Source organism: Nuphar pumila, chromosome 10, assembly GCF_984573655.1.
Source record: "Nuphar pumila chromosome 10, dmNupPumi1.hap1.1, whole genome shotgun sequence".
Classification (NCBI taxonomy): domain Eukaryota; kingdom Viridiplantae; phylum Streptophyta; class Magnoliopsida; order Nymphaeales; family Nymphaeaceae; genus Nuphar; species Nuphar pumila.
In genome coordinates, this window is record NC_143258.1 from 3,443,029 (window position 1) to 3,457,995 (window position 14,967).

The 14,967-nt window shown below is 37.3% G+C and overlaps 1 protein-coding gene across 2 annotated transcripts in view; it reads right to left on the reverse strand.

The window, feature by feature from the left end:
- Positions 1-5,790: 5,790 nt before the first annotated feature.
- Positions 5,791-14,967, reverse strand: part of LOC149823278 (putative protein S-acyltransferase 16) — a 29,262-nt gene continuing 20,085 nt past the window's right edge. Inside the window, exons 2-8 of one of the 2 annotated variants that reach the window (XR_016434740.1) lie at positions 8,942-9,034; positions 8,755-8,856; positions 8,591-8,668; positions 8,416-8,514; positions 8,225-8,320; positions 6,163-6,467; positions 5,791-6,048 (exon numbers count right to left, since the gene is read on the reverse strand). Coding sequence is in view for 1 of the 2 variants with exons in the window: in XM_090018746.1 (XP_089874872.1) it covers positions 6,375-6,467; positions 8,225-8,320; positions 8,416-8,514; positions 8,591-8,668; positions 8,755-8,856; positions 8,942-9,034 (561 nt within the window). In the remaining variant the exon portion in view is untranslated. Of the gene's footprint in view, positions 6,468-8,224; positions 8,321-8,415; positions 8,515-8,590; positions 8,669-8,754; positions 8,857-8,941; positions 9,035-14,967 lie in introns of both variants that reach the window. The other variant, XM_090018746.1, reaches the window with a different exon arrangement.

Below are 14,967 nucleotides of genomic sequence, written 5' to 3' on the forward strand. Positions count from 1 at the left end.
TCTTTTTCTATTAAACATGGGTGGGGGGGATAAAGGAAAGAGTATAAAATACACACCAAAAAACAGACTACCAAAAATTACAGAAAAAAAGAAGGCAATCAACTATAGAATTAGAAACAGTTACTTGAAGCATCAATCAAGTAAGCTACTTGGATGTGGGTGGGATCTAGATCAGGACAACAGGCTGCTGGGCTTCAACTTTAAGGGCCATGGGTAAGATTAGGGTACAAAATGAATTTGCACCCCAACAGGAATGCTACAAATCCAGGTTAGGTAATTTGCAAGGAATAGGTTCAGCTCAAATACAGGCCAGTTAATGCAATAAAAGACAAGGTATTAAAAGAAAGAAAAATATCTAGCTCAAGCTCAAGATTCACCTTGAAATTACGGATTTGGGTCTTGAAACTCATTGACTGTGCTACAATTTCCATACTTGAAAGAACAACTTGTGCAGTTTTCTGTGTCACAAAGTGAGTTTGATGCATCACAATGTCCTTTTGCAAAAGCAAGAAGAACTCGTTAGCAAATAATTCTAGTGAACAGCCAACCTTTTCAAAAGAATATGTTGAAATATGTGATGTAACAGGTACATATAGTCTTGTTGCAAATGCATGAGGCTAAAGCATTACCGTCAAACCAACCCCAAGCCACATTCTACTGATTGAGTAGACTTAGAGGAAGCCAGGAAGGTACAAAATATGCACCAGAGAGACCATGTGAAATGAAGAACTTGTAGTAACTAGGGAAAAACAATATAAACACGTTGCATATTTACATTTTTCAGATGTGAAGGACAGACTTCTCAGACCAGTGGATTAGATTAAGATCTAATAGAGAAACTTGAAGGTAGTTGAGATGTAAAATATGTCACAACATAACGATGATGTGGAAGGCCCAACCAGACATAGCTAACACGTAAAGGCTGGATCAAAGTGAAAAATAGATTTAAATTATGGATAATGAAACTGTATTTTCAGAAACAAGTGCAAAGAGAGCAGAAAGCCTCAGTCTAAGTTGACAGGTAACATACCCTTAAGCAAGAAAATATCTGCAAAGCAGTGCAAAGATGATAGCACGATGCCCTTCCCCACATACGATGTGCATTTCCAACCAATATATGAATTTGAAATTTCCTAAACTCATTCCTCTGCTTATTCTGCATGCCCTGCCATGTTCCAAGTAGTGTCACATACGATGTGCATTTCATTCCAATATATGCCTCCTGCACATATGGTTAAACCCTCTTTTGCTCTCCAGCTTAATCATGTTAGCAAGACACATTACATGGAGAGAAGAAACCAATGGAGTCATGCAACCAGCTGTATCAGAGCCACAAGATGGTAGGATTTCTCATTCATGAAGCAAAATGATGCTAAACACAACCAAATTGTGTGATGGGATGCGGTGCCTCTTCCTTCATTCTGCACAGCCCTATTTTTTGGTTGATGAAATCACATTGATCCAAATCTATTATGAGTTTCCTCCACTCATAGTTCATTATGATGACCTTATTCAATCATTTTTCAGTTTAATCATCATTGTTTTAGTGCTTTTGTCCATTGATTGTGAAAATGTGATAAAATGCAATAGACCCTTATCTTTAATAAAAATACTTGATAACTCATTCAAACTTGGGCTTAACTTAAAGAGGGTAAGCGATACAAAACTTTGTTAGACCATTATGTGTTTTTTAGAGAAAGGTGACTCATTTAGTCTTCAGTTAGAAAGATGAACTATCAATGTGTCCTAGGTAGTATGTTCATATCTTTTACAGAAGTTTATGATGCATTTTAATTTTTGAGTGGTGTTTAGGGGATCTCTCTCAGTCACAGACCGCCCACATTAGATCCATTTCAACTAGTCACTCAGGTTATTAAAATACATAACATAATAAAACCCTGAGTGGTCTTATTTGATTCGACAATAGTGGCCTGCGAGTAATCACAGGAGGGTAAGAAAGAGAAACATAAGCATATACTTGATCACATTTATTCTATAAAAACTTGTATTGAAAATATGCCCCAATAATGCAAAAGCTCAATTATGGATATGCTTATATTTTGATGAAATATGCTGCATGGATTTAACTGATATAGTTGCTCATTGAAATGCATCATGATTGTTATGTTGCATTATATATGTTCTGAAAGATATATGGTTTCATGTATGCTTATCTATGTATATATATGCAATATTATTGTGTTTTTACTAAGATTTTATGAGTTTGACTCATATATCATACACATTCAGGTAATGAGTAGGGTGTTGAAGCGATAACAGCATGATGCAGATGGTGCCAAGAACCAACTATCTAGATTCGAGATTTGTGTTGAAAATGATTTATAATTTATTTACACTTGTTATTTTTATTACTCATGTTTCCAAGCAATTCAATCAATTCATGAATGGTGTTATTTTATGTTTATCTTGAATTTTGAATCTCTGATTTGGATCAATCCACGATTTGGACATATACCCAAATCCAATATGAGAATTAGATTCAGTCTCATGCTAAATTATCATACATGTAACCTACCCAAAATTTTAAAAAAAAACTAAACTAAATGTTTTTACTGTATTTCTATTTTCTTGAAAAAGAGTTTTTGTCCTTGGTTGTCTTATTTTTTAACTTAGTTCTAGTTGATTAATATATGCTAGTGTTTACGCACAAGCAGGCCTCCTAGTACTTAGTTCGGGTAGAGCATTGTCATTGATCAGGCTTTATATAAAAAAATATTGCTCTATGTTTTTGTGCGGTGTTACACCCACTTGCCACATTATGTATAGAGTCCTTATGGGATTCTATTTTGTTTTTTTTTATTCGCTTACCTTATACATTAAGGAAAGTACATGAGAGAAAGAGGGAGCCTATCACGTTATGTATGGTGGTTGTGAGGGTGGTTTTGGTGTGTGAAAAAAAGAGACAAGAGAGAGAAAAAATCATTGAGTGCAAGGGTTGTTTCTCCGTTGAAAACCATCAAGAAGGTGTTCTTGGGTGTTGTATCTTTGGTGGTAGAGAGAGAAAGGTTTGGCTGCATGCATCCATTTTACTTGGTAGATCGATTGATAAGTGCTTTTGTTACTCTTTTATACTTTTACATATTTCTCTTATATGGTGATTGTTTTCTCATTAATAAGATCATTTCAAACTCTTCATGTGGACATAGGTACATCGTTGAACCACACAAATCTTCTTGTCTTGTGATTGATTGCTTCTTTGCTTATGTTTGGATAATTTGTGTTCCTTATTTGAAACCTTATCGGATTCGAACCTCTTTCTGGATTTGTGTTTGACCCATAAAACCACAACAAACCGAAGGATGTATTGGTTTGTGTTGAATTAGTGATTCCAACAAAACTAACATGGCTTTTATGGGCATTCAAATACTTATCTCTAAATCAAGATAGGCTAATTGTTAAGGTAAGTGGTTCAGATTCGTGTGGTGTAGATCCTTCCTTAATGATGAAGATTGAAAGTTACCAATTTAAGGACTCTAAAGAAGACAATTACCAAATTGGAAAAGACAAAGCAAACCGTGTGAAGGATTCTAATAAAGAGAAGTTGCCTAACCATGTGAAGGACTCTAATGAAAACAGGTTACCTAAGTTATGGAAAGAGTTAAGGGAGTTGAATTGCCTAAGATTGAAGTTTCTAAAGGGGAGAGGAACTTACCTAGCAAAGAAGAAATCAATTCTAATCAGACTTTCCTTAGTTTTCTAAATTGTATAAAAAACAATTGCAAACCTCTCTAATTGTAGCAACTCGAGACTTCATAATAAATATACCTCAACTCTATCGTATGTAAAGAGAATGAGAGATAGCACCTTCCCATTGGTGTAGGTCATAACTTGACCGAACCACGTAATTCCTTGTGCATTGTGGTGTTTGTGAGAATCGTGTTAGTGCGCGCTACATTTACACTAATTTCATGTGATCTAAATATCTTAGAATCAAGAGCATGTGGTGTTACAAAGTGGTGGAATCAAGAGCATGTGATCCAAATATCTTAGAACCAAAAGATGGTATGCATGGCGTGGAATTCATTAGGGATGGACTCATATTGCTTCTGATGTTCGATGGCATATAGGAAATGAAGTTCAAGCCATGTTTTAGACTGAACCTTGGCTCCAAAAACGTATTATAGACTCCCTTTCAGCTAGTCAATATGGACAGATTTTTGGGAATCTGCAACTTACAGTTTTTGAAGCAACCTCTTTATAGCAGCATAACTATGACATCTGTAGTTGGCTCCCTAATTGGGTTCCTTCGCAAATTCCTTCTATTTTTGCACTCAGACACTCTTTTTTGGAAAAACAAGGAGGCTGCTGGAATCACTCGTTGCCAGTTATGGAAGGACATTGGTATTAAATACCACTCTGAGGACTGGTGTCGCTTCATTTGGATAAAGTCCCATTTACCACGAGCAACTTGGACGCTATTTTTGGGTTGTCAACAGAGGCTACTCACCCAAGATTGACTTCAGTTGTTTGGCATTCCCATTGTAAATCGATGTGCTCTATGTTGTCATGCCTTGGAACCTCACCAACATCTTTTTGTTGAATGCCCTATAACAGTGCAAATTTGGAACAACATCATGTTGAAGTTTGGTAGATTAAAGACACTGCAACCCACCATCTACATCAGCTACAATGGTGGTTTGCCATCAAATTCAAGCATGAGTGGCTTTGCACATGTTGGATAACCTCATTTCATCACTTTCTCACAGATCTGGAAGCTTAGAAATCAGTTAATTCATTACAATAATCAATTGCAGTTGGAAAGCGCTTTGCACTTGATATGGAGTTCATGCAAAGAGAACTTCCTCGAGCTAAGTTCGCCAGAGAAGATTCGAAAAATCATCAATTGCTGGATGAAATTTGAAATCATTCTTGATCGTTGGTTGCCACCCCCTCTGGGATATATTGATAAATCAGGCCACTTTCTTTTGTTAGCTGTTGTTCAGCTTCCTTATGACTCGCTCCTTCTAGAGTCAATCATCGTTAATGACATTCTGCAGCAATTGAACCAAGATGAAATTATTTTTATCATCTCTGCATAAAATCAAGTCTGGATATCCAGAAAGAACACAATTTCTGCAAACAGATGTGGAACAGGAACTACTTATTTGAAGAATGTATTGGATCACTGCTCCTTCCAGATAAGAAATCCGGACCTTACATTATGTAAGCTTTTGTCTTGGTGAAAACCTCCAGTGGAAGGATAAGCCACCTGATTGGAATGTAACCATCAGTAAGGCTTGTCTACTATTTGTCATGAGGGGGGCCTTAATCCCCCAGCTTGATTATCAAAAAACAAAAGCAATCCAAAGTGGTAACCTTCTTTGTGCACAATCCACTCGTTAGGCAGATAGCATCTGAGAGAGAGAGAGAGAGAGAGAGAGAGATTCCACTTGATTGGCAATATAGACTATTTTTTCTTTAATTTATAACCCAAAGAAACAGCACCTGGTACAAAGACCTGGCCGCGCTGGCTCAGTCTGCCATGCCTACAGTCATCGTGCCAGCAACGTAAAACTTAAAGGCTAGGATCCCCACCCACAGGGCCTAGGTTAGGTGTCAGCTTGCGCAGAGGAGACACTCATGGCGATCGAACCTTGAACACCTGTCTAGCAGCCAAGGCCCCACACCTCATTACATCAACCCCCCTTGGGTGCAGCATACAGACAAGTTGATTGCTTGCTTAAACAATGCACAGGTGGTAACCTCCATTCTCTTTCTTTGCCTTCACTTTTTAGGCAGAGTGAGAGAGAGAGAGATTCCTTTGGCGCTAAAAGGGTCAAAAACTCCCATCAACTACAACAAACAGGGGAAGACATCCAACAAAAGTAACAGCACATAAACGCTGAAGGCCTAACCAGAAACACACACACACACGATACTTCCCTTTTGAAATACATATAAAAGGAGAAAATGGAGCTTTCTATTGAAAGTATTGGACAGGCAAAAGGATGGAAATTACACTCCCTGAAGTCTTTGATCATCTCGTTAAAGGGAGACACACCACAGCTACCACCCATGTAATGATATCTGCAATTTTGTACATAACACAAATTCAGTGCCACACAAGCTTTTTCCTATTTTTTATCGTGTAAAAATACATGTAAATGATTGATCGTATGAGTTGATATGGGGACCCCTCACTTGGATGCCTCTGTAGCATCCCTTCTCAGTTGCCGGAAAACCAATTGGTGTTGGCGAGTGAACTGAATCCAATGTGAATAATCCAAGCAGCTGCAATGAAGATATTCCCCAAGACTCATTTCCTCCTAGCGTCAGCAGCAGCAGTAGCCTCCAATTGGCTTGAATAAAAACAATGGTTCTGCCTGAAATTGTTAACTTGGACCGTTCAAACTTCAAAGTCCATTGTGAAAAGTCCGGAACCAGAGACCCGAACCAATATGCCGGGAAGTTGGAAAAAGCCAACTGAAAATGTTTGGCCCTAGTATCTGCACAGTGATGGAGCATTACACTTGGGATCGAAGAGGCTCTAATATGATAGTAACCATGTTAACCAGATCTGGAAAAGGTATTAACAAGTATCTTTGAGCTCTTGAAAAGAAGCAAAAAAAAAAGAATCTCTTTTTTTTTATTCTCTGATGAAATGGAAATACAAAAGGATAAGAGAATTGAAAATAACATGATTATATTACAACATCCACTCTAAAGAAAGTTCGGCATGCAATCTTCCAAGGCATGGATGGTGTGAAGCAGCAACTTAAACACCATAAATCACTGAAGTGAAGTGGTAAACTAGAAAGCACTGACTAAATAAGAACAATCCGTGCAGCGTAGGATAAGATAGACCAGAGTAACCGAAAGCTTCTTAGATAGGTGGGAAGCCCACTTCCTAGAAACTCGTTTTGGAAGCGTGATACTCCTCGCTTCTGAAACTTGATGAGAATCTCGATTCTCCCATGCTTCTCCTATGTTTTCCACACGCTTCATCTGTTTTTATATATTCTCTCTCTACTTTTCATGTTTTTTATGTGTTTCCTCTCATGCTTTTCACTTCCAATTGCTTTCTCTAAATTGGTAATCATTTTTAGATTTTGTTAAAAATGTAATTCTTAGACTAAAAAAATCATGAAATTTAAGAAGTCACTTTTTATTTGTGTTTCATTTTGATTCTCATTCAATTCTTATATTTGTTTTTTTATTTCTCACTTCCCGCTTCCTCTAAATTTTAAAATGCATAGCTTCTCGCTTCCGCTTTCCATATAGTTTCCTGCTTCCGCTTCCTAGTCTGGCAACCTTGAGATGGACATATAAAGAAATTTTGCTAGGGGCGAAGAATAAATACATACCCATATTTGATCCATTATCAAAACCACAGTAATCATGAAGAAAATGTGTAACATCCTTTTCAATGACATAAACTTGATACTTCAAACAAAGAGGGAAAAAAGTGCACAAATCAATAAACATGGTCCTTTGCAAAACAGCAAATACTGTTGAGTGGAGAAAATAAGAATATTTTATATTCAGTATAAAAGGAGGCTCCTGTTATTTGAAGAATGTGAAAGAAAAAAATGAAAAGGCATAATCCTAAATTATAAGTTCAATCATAACCAGACATAAAATGCCCCAGAAAAAATCAGGAAACGTTTGGAAGATTTAAATATATATAAAAAACTAGAAAATGAAGAACTACAGAAAAATGAAAGCAAAACACAATCATATGAATCTAAAAAAATGTGTGATTTCAAACGTATCATTTTCTTTCACTCAGTCCCCCTTTCTCCCTTCAAGTAGCCATCCCAGAGAGAGAGAGAGAGAGATCTTTAGTTTTACTTTATCCCATATTAATTGGGAGGAGAAAGGGGGATCCCTTCCTCTATAAAATTTAGGCCTTGCATTCGCATGTGTTCCTTTTCATAATGGCATCATCAATGGTGTCATTCCAGTCAAATGCCAAGAATGGCACACTGAATCTTGAAATCATCAGAATATTTTGACAAAACATGATAAAGTTGCAATAGATTATAAAAAGTTCTTATATTGAACCTATCATATTTTTCATATATACGTACATAAAATTATCATAACAATTTTGCTATAAACACAATACATCTGCAACATTTGTGGCAATGGATCATATACAGTGCTTCAAAAAGTTTTAACTTTTATATATAACCAGATATATTCTTTCCATAATTATGTATAAATTTTTTAAATAGGCATGGTTGTGAAAAGATGGCCTTACTGAGATAAGGTTTTCATAAACACCCAGGTCGTATGGGTGATGATAAATGTGCCCCACTTTCTCAGCCAGCCACATTGCCCTTACTCCCTCGTGATACTGCAAGAGTGACAACATATACAGTCAAACTTATAAAATTAATTTAACAATCTAACAAAATGTACACTGCAGAATGAATTAATATCAGAACTCACCTCTATTGTTGTCTTGTTATGAAAAATAAGATATATGTGCCATCCCAGGAGAATAATTAATGCGACACTTAATGGAACCAATATTGCCCCGCAGAGTATCTGAGAAATACATTACTTTCAAAACCACCAGAGAAATGCCACCCTTTACAAACGGAAAAAACACTAGATTACTTACATATGCAGTTTTGAATGACTCGCCATCCAGTTGCTGATTCTTGTTTACATTGTGTGCTATAGTGCTTAGAAGCATAACCTCAAACAAAAACATTCACAACAATTAGGGATTCATCATCAGCTTCATAGATATACATTAACAAATAAAGGAATATGAGGTTGTACCATGGCATGAATGCATGCTATGACAGCATACGAGACAAAGATGAAGAAGGCCTTGTAATTTTCATGGCCAACACAATTATTTATCCAGACACAGTGATGATCCTGCAAGTAACATGAAGCGCAATATAATTCTGTCCGGAAGCTGAAAACAACTAATAATTTATGCAGCAGTTATTGCTCTACATACCATTCTCAGTACACATCTCCTGCAAACACGACAATGATGTGCACGAGGCGGCTTATAACGGGAACATTTTTGGCAATATCTCAAATCCCCACCCTGCATTTATTTGGATAAAAAAAAAGGTCAGGTTCAGAAGCCATTACAACAGCATAAAGATGGACTTGATGATCACAAATGGGAGTGTCTGCAGGTCAACTTATCTGGAACATCAATAAAGTTGGGGACATTGTAAATATCAAGCCCCCACATAAAAAAAACCTCCATTTTACACAAGAGCATGCTGATGAATCCAGAAACCAACAAGATCAGACAAACCAATACAACAGAGTTGCAGAATTTCATGGTTCATAATCACATGAAGATCATCTGCAATTTTCAGGTTGAATGTTGTGACAATCAAGTGAAATACAAAGTTAGAGGACTTCTATCCTAAAAGCAGTTACAGACTTTGACTAGATTTTTCATTGGTTACTCAGGAACTTCATAATACAATGTCACAACATCACTTTCCTAAACAAACAATTTGAGAAACTAATTTTCATAGAGAAGTTTATTGCCCGACCACAGATGGCCTAAAGAAGTTCCCATGATTTTGCAGTCACTGTAAAGCTGCCGCTCTTTTCCCCTCGTCTCAACCTTTTTGGTTAATTCCTTCATTGTCATTTAATATTGCATGCATGGCAGAACCACAATTCTTCTTTAGCTTTTTTTTTTGGATTTATAACCCAAAGAAACCACACCCAGCATGAAGACCTGGTCGCGCTGGCTCAGCCTCCCATACCTACGGTCGTCATGCCGGCAGCATAAAACTCCGAGGCTAGGACCCCTGCCCCCGAGGCCTATGCTATACATTGGCTTGTGCAGAGGGGCGCCTTGACTGCCCATCTAGCAGCCAAGGCCCCACCCCACTACGCCAATCCTCCTTGGGGCTCCTCTTTAGCTATTTACATACCTTTTCTGTAGTCAATGCATCACTATCATTTCCACGTCACATAAAAAATCTGTGCACTGTGTTTTCTCATGATTTATGATCCTTTGTCTTTTACTGTTTAGAACAATCATAGAACAGGTTTGGGGAGATGCTCCCATCTTGTTTTTCTTTGCTCAACATATCTTGAATCAAATGAGCAGCGCTAGTGGGTGCAAGAGAAATTTGGGGTTTTCTTAATGCATCCACACTAAGAAAAGAAACTAGTTCAGCACTCACGTTTGAATAGCCTTGTACTTGTCACATATTACATGAAAGTCAAACACTGGCTAGATCTTAGATTCTCAAATTTATAAAGTTTTAATTTTTAATATTCATTACCTGCATCCTAGATAAGTAATAGAGTAAGGGATATGTGTGCACAGATTTATCCCACTCCAATTTTCATAATTTTTATATATTTTTTAATTCTGACCGTACAGATGTCTTCTACGTGGTTGATTGAATCATTCAATTTTGACATATAAACAGGTTTTTTTAGGGTTGAAAATCAACATTCAGCAAGTTTTGTAAATTTCAAACATTACACAATTGTGTTTTTCAATGAAAAAAATACTAACCAAGGGTGGTTTCTGGCAAATTGGACGATGCTGAGCACATTCCATACAGTCAGATTGCCAAAAAATGGTGGATATCACTGTTGCACTCGGTCCCTGCACACCTAAGCTGTGCACAACCATGCTGTCTCTTGAGTACTAATATGCATTCTAATACTACATAATACATATATCATGTGCACTTTGTAGACAAATACAAAAACAACGAGATGCCGCAACCGATTGTATGACTTCATTAGCATTGATAACCTAAATTTTACTGGGTGAATGGATGCCAGAGAGATCTGGTGTCATGACTGATCACACTGAGTGGAGAAAACTGCAAGCTGGTTTGGAAATTGAACTTGAAGAAGAGAACAACTATTCAAGGCCTGAGTCAAAGGAAGAAAGGGATAATTCAAAAGAAGATGATCATGAAGTTGATAAAAAGTCATGTCTAATATGACTAAGTCAGCAGACAACTCATGTTTCTCGATGACTACTTGAACTGCAAGAAGATATTGCCCACAACAAGTAGACAGGTCGATAGGAGACATCATATTGAGAGTCTTCTCTAGGCTAAATGGAACAAGGTCAAGCAAACCCACAAAAAAAGACGAAATAAACGAACGGCTATCACCCAAATCAAACATAACACGAGCAAGATTTTTTTTTTAAATTCGTACCCTTATCAATCCTACCCTTTTAGGATTGATCCACACAAAAATCACAATCATACAAACACAACAATTTAATTCACACATATAAAATTAAATAAATTATCCCTACGGTCAACAATATAAAAATTCAACAATTTTCACAACAGTAAAGCTAAAAATACAAAACAGCTCTTACCAGTGATATAGACTGCTTTTAGAGTACGAGTTGTGACCTTCTTATAGTGGTTCTAACAAATCTAATAGGGCTCAAATACCAACCTTGTCTTATACAAAGACAGTCTAGTATCCCAAGAATAGTTCAATGCATAGTTTTGTGGTTTGGTTCTGATATCAACTCTGTAACGACCCCAACTAATCCTTATAAAAATAGTAAAAATTATTATTATTATTTTTTTAAACAATTGCGAAAACAAACCTAAGGATCTGGGGTCTCACAGATTTAATATATACCAAACCACAACAGATAATGCATTGAATCAATGAAGAATAATCACTTTATTAATCAAGAATTAAAGTCAAATAACTAAGACAAAAATCATCTATCACAAGGAGCCACTTTGTCAAAGAACCAAAACATGTCACGCAAGGCTCAGAGTCTCCGGCTAGCAAGTCAACCCACCACTGAGTTCCTGGTCCTGTAAAACAATTTTTTTGAAACCGGTAAAAACCAAAGTCCTTTATACGAATTCCTTTAAAAATTCAAAGGATAATGAAATAGCATAAACCAAATTCATGTATAATTTCAGATAAATATTGCAATAATAATTTCCTTAATCAACTTATCATTCAAGCATTTAAACAGGTATCATGCAATAACAATTATCAGGTGAAACAGAATAAGTATGAATGCATGAACTAATGCAAAACAGTAAAGATGCACGATTCAATGATCGTGCATGAACTTATTAAATTATTTATCAGAGTTGCTTTTGTATGGCATATACCTATTAAATGCATACAATTTTAGTTTTCATTTTTCCTTAAACTCATGAATACTCAAAACGGGCACAACGTTACCGAAGTCCAAGTTAGGTTCTCAGTTATAGCTTAACATACAATTTGTATTTTATTACTGGATTTCACACTTGTTCCTCGACCGAGATCAGGAATTAGCATCATTCATCGAAACATAAGAAATCAACATTTAATGCCAGGACATTAGGAAAATCAACCTCCACTGACGCCACTTTCTTGGTATAAAAATAACTACAGCTGAGTCAAGAACACCACCCCCAGGCAAAGTGTCTGAATCTCCCTAAAACTGTGGTCGAAAGCTAATATTTATCACATAATCATGCCCAACGACATATTGTCTGTTGCATACATGCACCTAACTAAATGCTCTTAATAGCATGCTATTACTGCACAAGTACGCAGCAATGCACTGCTCTGAACAAACACAAAAAAAAACACATCTATAAGTAGCCCATACTAGTAATTCGATGGATATAAAGTGTTGAAGGCGACTAGGGTTTCACGCAAATCAGAAAAGAGAAAGAGGGGGGAGAGAGAGAGAGAATCGTATATCTCATTATAATTAGGTCTAATCTCACTTAAATAGAGAGATTAGACATGCCTTATTTACAATAATGCCCCTATTGCATATGAGTAGTTACTAAACTACCCATATGCGACGACTTCTTAACACTCCTCCTCAAGCTAGAGCATATATATCAATAATGCTTAGCTTGTCACAACATTTCGAAAAATTTGAACTCGCTAAAGGTTTTGTGAAGACATCAGCAATTTGGTTCTCTGAAGATATGTGCTTGGTGCAAATGTACCTAGTCTGGACCAAGTCACGAACATAGTGACAATCCACCTCAATATGCTTTGTCCGTTCATGAAACACTGGATTATTAGCAATATAGGTAGAAACTCTATTATCACATATCATCTCCATAGGTAATGAGACTTTCACTTGAAGATCAGTCAACACAGATTTAACCCACATCATCTCAGCAGCAGTTTGAGCCATAGCCCGATATTCTGACTCAGCGTTCGACTTAGCAACTACAGTTTGTTTCTTACTTCTCCAAGTAACCAGATTTCCTCCAACAAACACACAGAATCCTGTTATGGACTTTCTGTCAACAATCGACCCTGCATAATCTGCATCTGAATAGGCAGTAACATCTAAAGACGGGTTTTGTTTAAACCATAGTCATTTACCAGGGGAGAACTTTAGATATTTGAGAATCATCATAGCAGCATCCCAGTGAGTCTTTGTAGGTTTGTTCATAAATTGACTTATCTTGCTCATTGCGAAAGATATGTTAGGTCTGGTCACAGTCACATATAATAGCTTGCCAGCAAAGGAGCGATAACGAATACAGTCCACATACTCGGATTTTTCATCAAACAGATGATACTTGGGATTCATAGGAATCCTTGCAGGTTTGGCACCTAACATCCTTGTCTCCTTCAGTAGATCCAAGACATATTTTCGCTGTGACAGAATCAGTCCACCTTTACTCCTTGTAACCTCTATGCCTAAGAAATATCTGAGTGGTCCCAGATCCTTAGTCACAAAGTGTTTCTGAAGATGGAGCTTTGTGTCAGAAATGTCTTTTTCACTGCTTCTTGTTACTATAATGTCATTAACATATACTATCATGACCACAATCCCTGTGCAGGTCTTTTTAATAAAAAGAGAGTGATCTAAGGCAGAGCAGACAAACCCAAATGCTGACATGACCTCAGCCAGCTTGGAGAACCACGCACGAGGACTCTGTTTGAGACCATAGATTGACTTGTTCAACTTGCAAACCTTCGACACTCCCCCGGAACTTCAAACCCCAGAGTTTGCTGCATGTAAACTATTTCCTCCAGGTCGCCATACAGAAAGGCATTTTTCACATCAAGCTGATATAGAGACCAACCATGGTGCACTGCGACCGACAAAACAAGACGAATAGTCCCAAGACGAGCGACATGAGAGAATGTTTCAAAGAAGTCCACCTCATAAGTTTGAGTGTAGCCTTTCGCAACTAGGTGAGCTTTAAACCTTTCAATTGATCCATCTGAGTTATACTTAATAGTATAGACCCATTTACAACCAACAATATCAGCCTCAGGAGGAGGATCAACTAAGTCCCATGTTCTCCGAGAAAGCAGTGTATCCATTTCATCCTGCATGGCCTTCGCCCATTTGGGGTCCAAAAGAGCATGATGGTGATTAAGAGGAACCGAGGTAGCAGACAATGCTAATACAAAATTCTTCATATTTTCACCAAGTCTGGCCTCGAAAACAAACTGAGAAATAGGATGAAGTGTACATTGCCTTTTTCCTTTCCGAAGAGCAATAGGTAAATCACCATCAACAAGAGAATCGACAGTAGGGTCAAGAACACTCACCTCTGGAGAAGCTTATGGCACAGACATAGAGTTGGGTGGAGCTCGATGTGTGTACACCATAGGAGGATTTTTGTAACGAGACGAAGTCAGACCGGGAACAAGAGGCTCAAGACGAACAAACTCTAATGGAAAAGGAGGAACAGGAAGAGGGAATGAATCACCTTGACTAGCATGTATTCTCGGAGAAGTACTAGAAAAATATGGAATAGACTCAAAAAATGAGACATCCGCACTGACATACTCTCTCTGGGATATGGGATCATAACAACGATATCTTTTTTTGTGCTTAGGATACCCAACAAAAACACATTTTATAGATTGAGGTGACAATTTGTCTCGGTTGGGACCAAGTTTATGAACAAAGCACACACAACCAAACACCTTTGGTGAGATAAGGAAAAGAGGAGCTTCAGGTCTGAGAATTTGAATGGGAATATGATCCCCCACCGAGGTTGAAGGCACACGGTT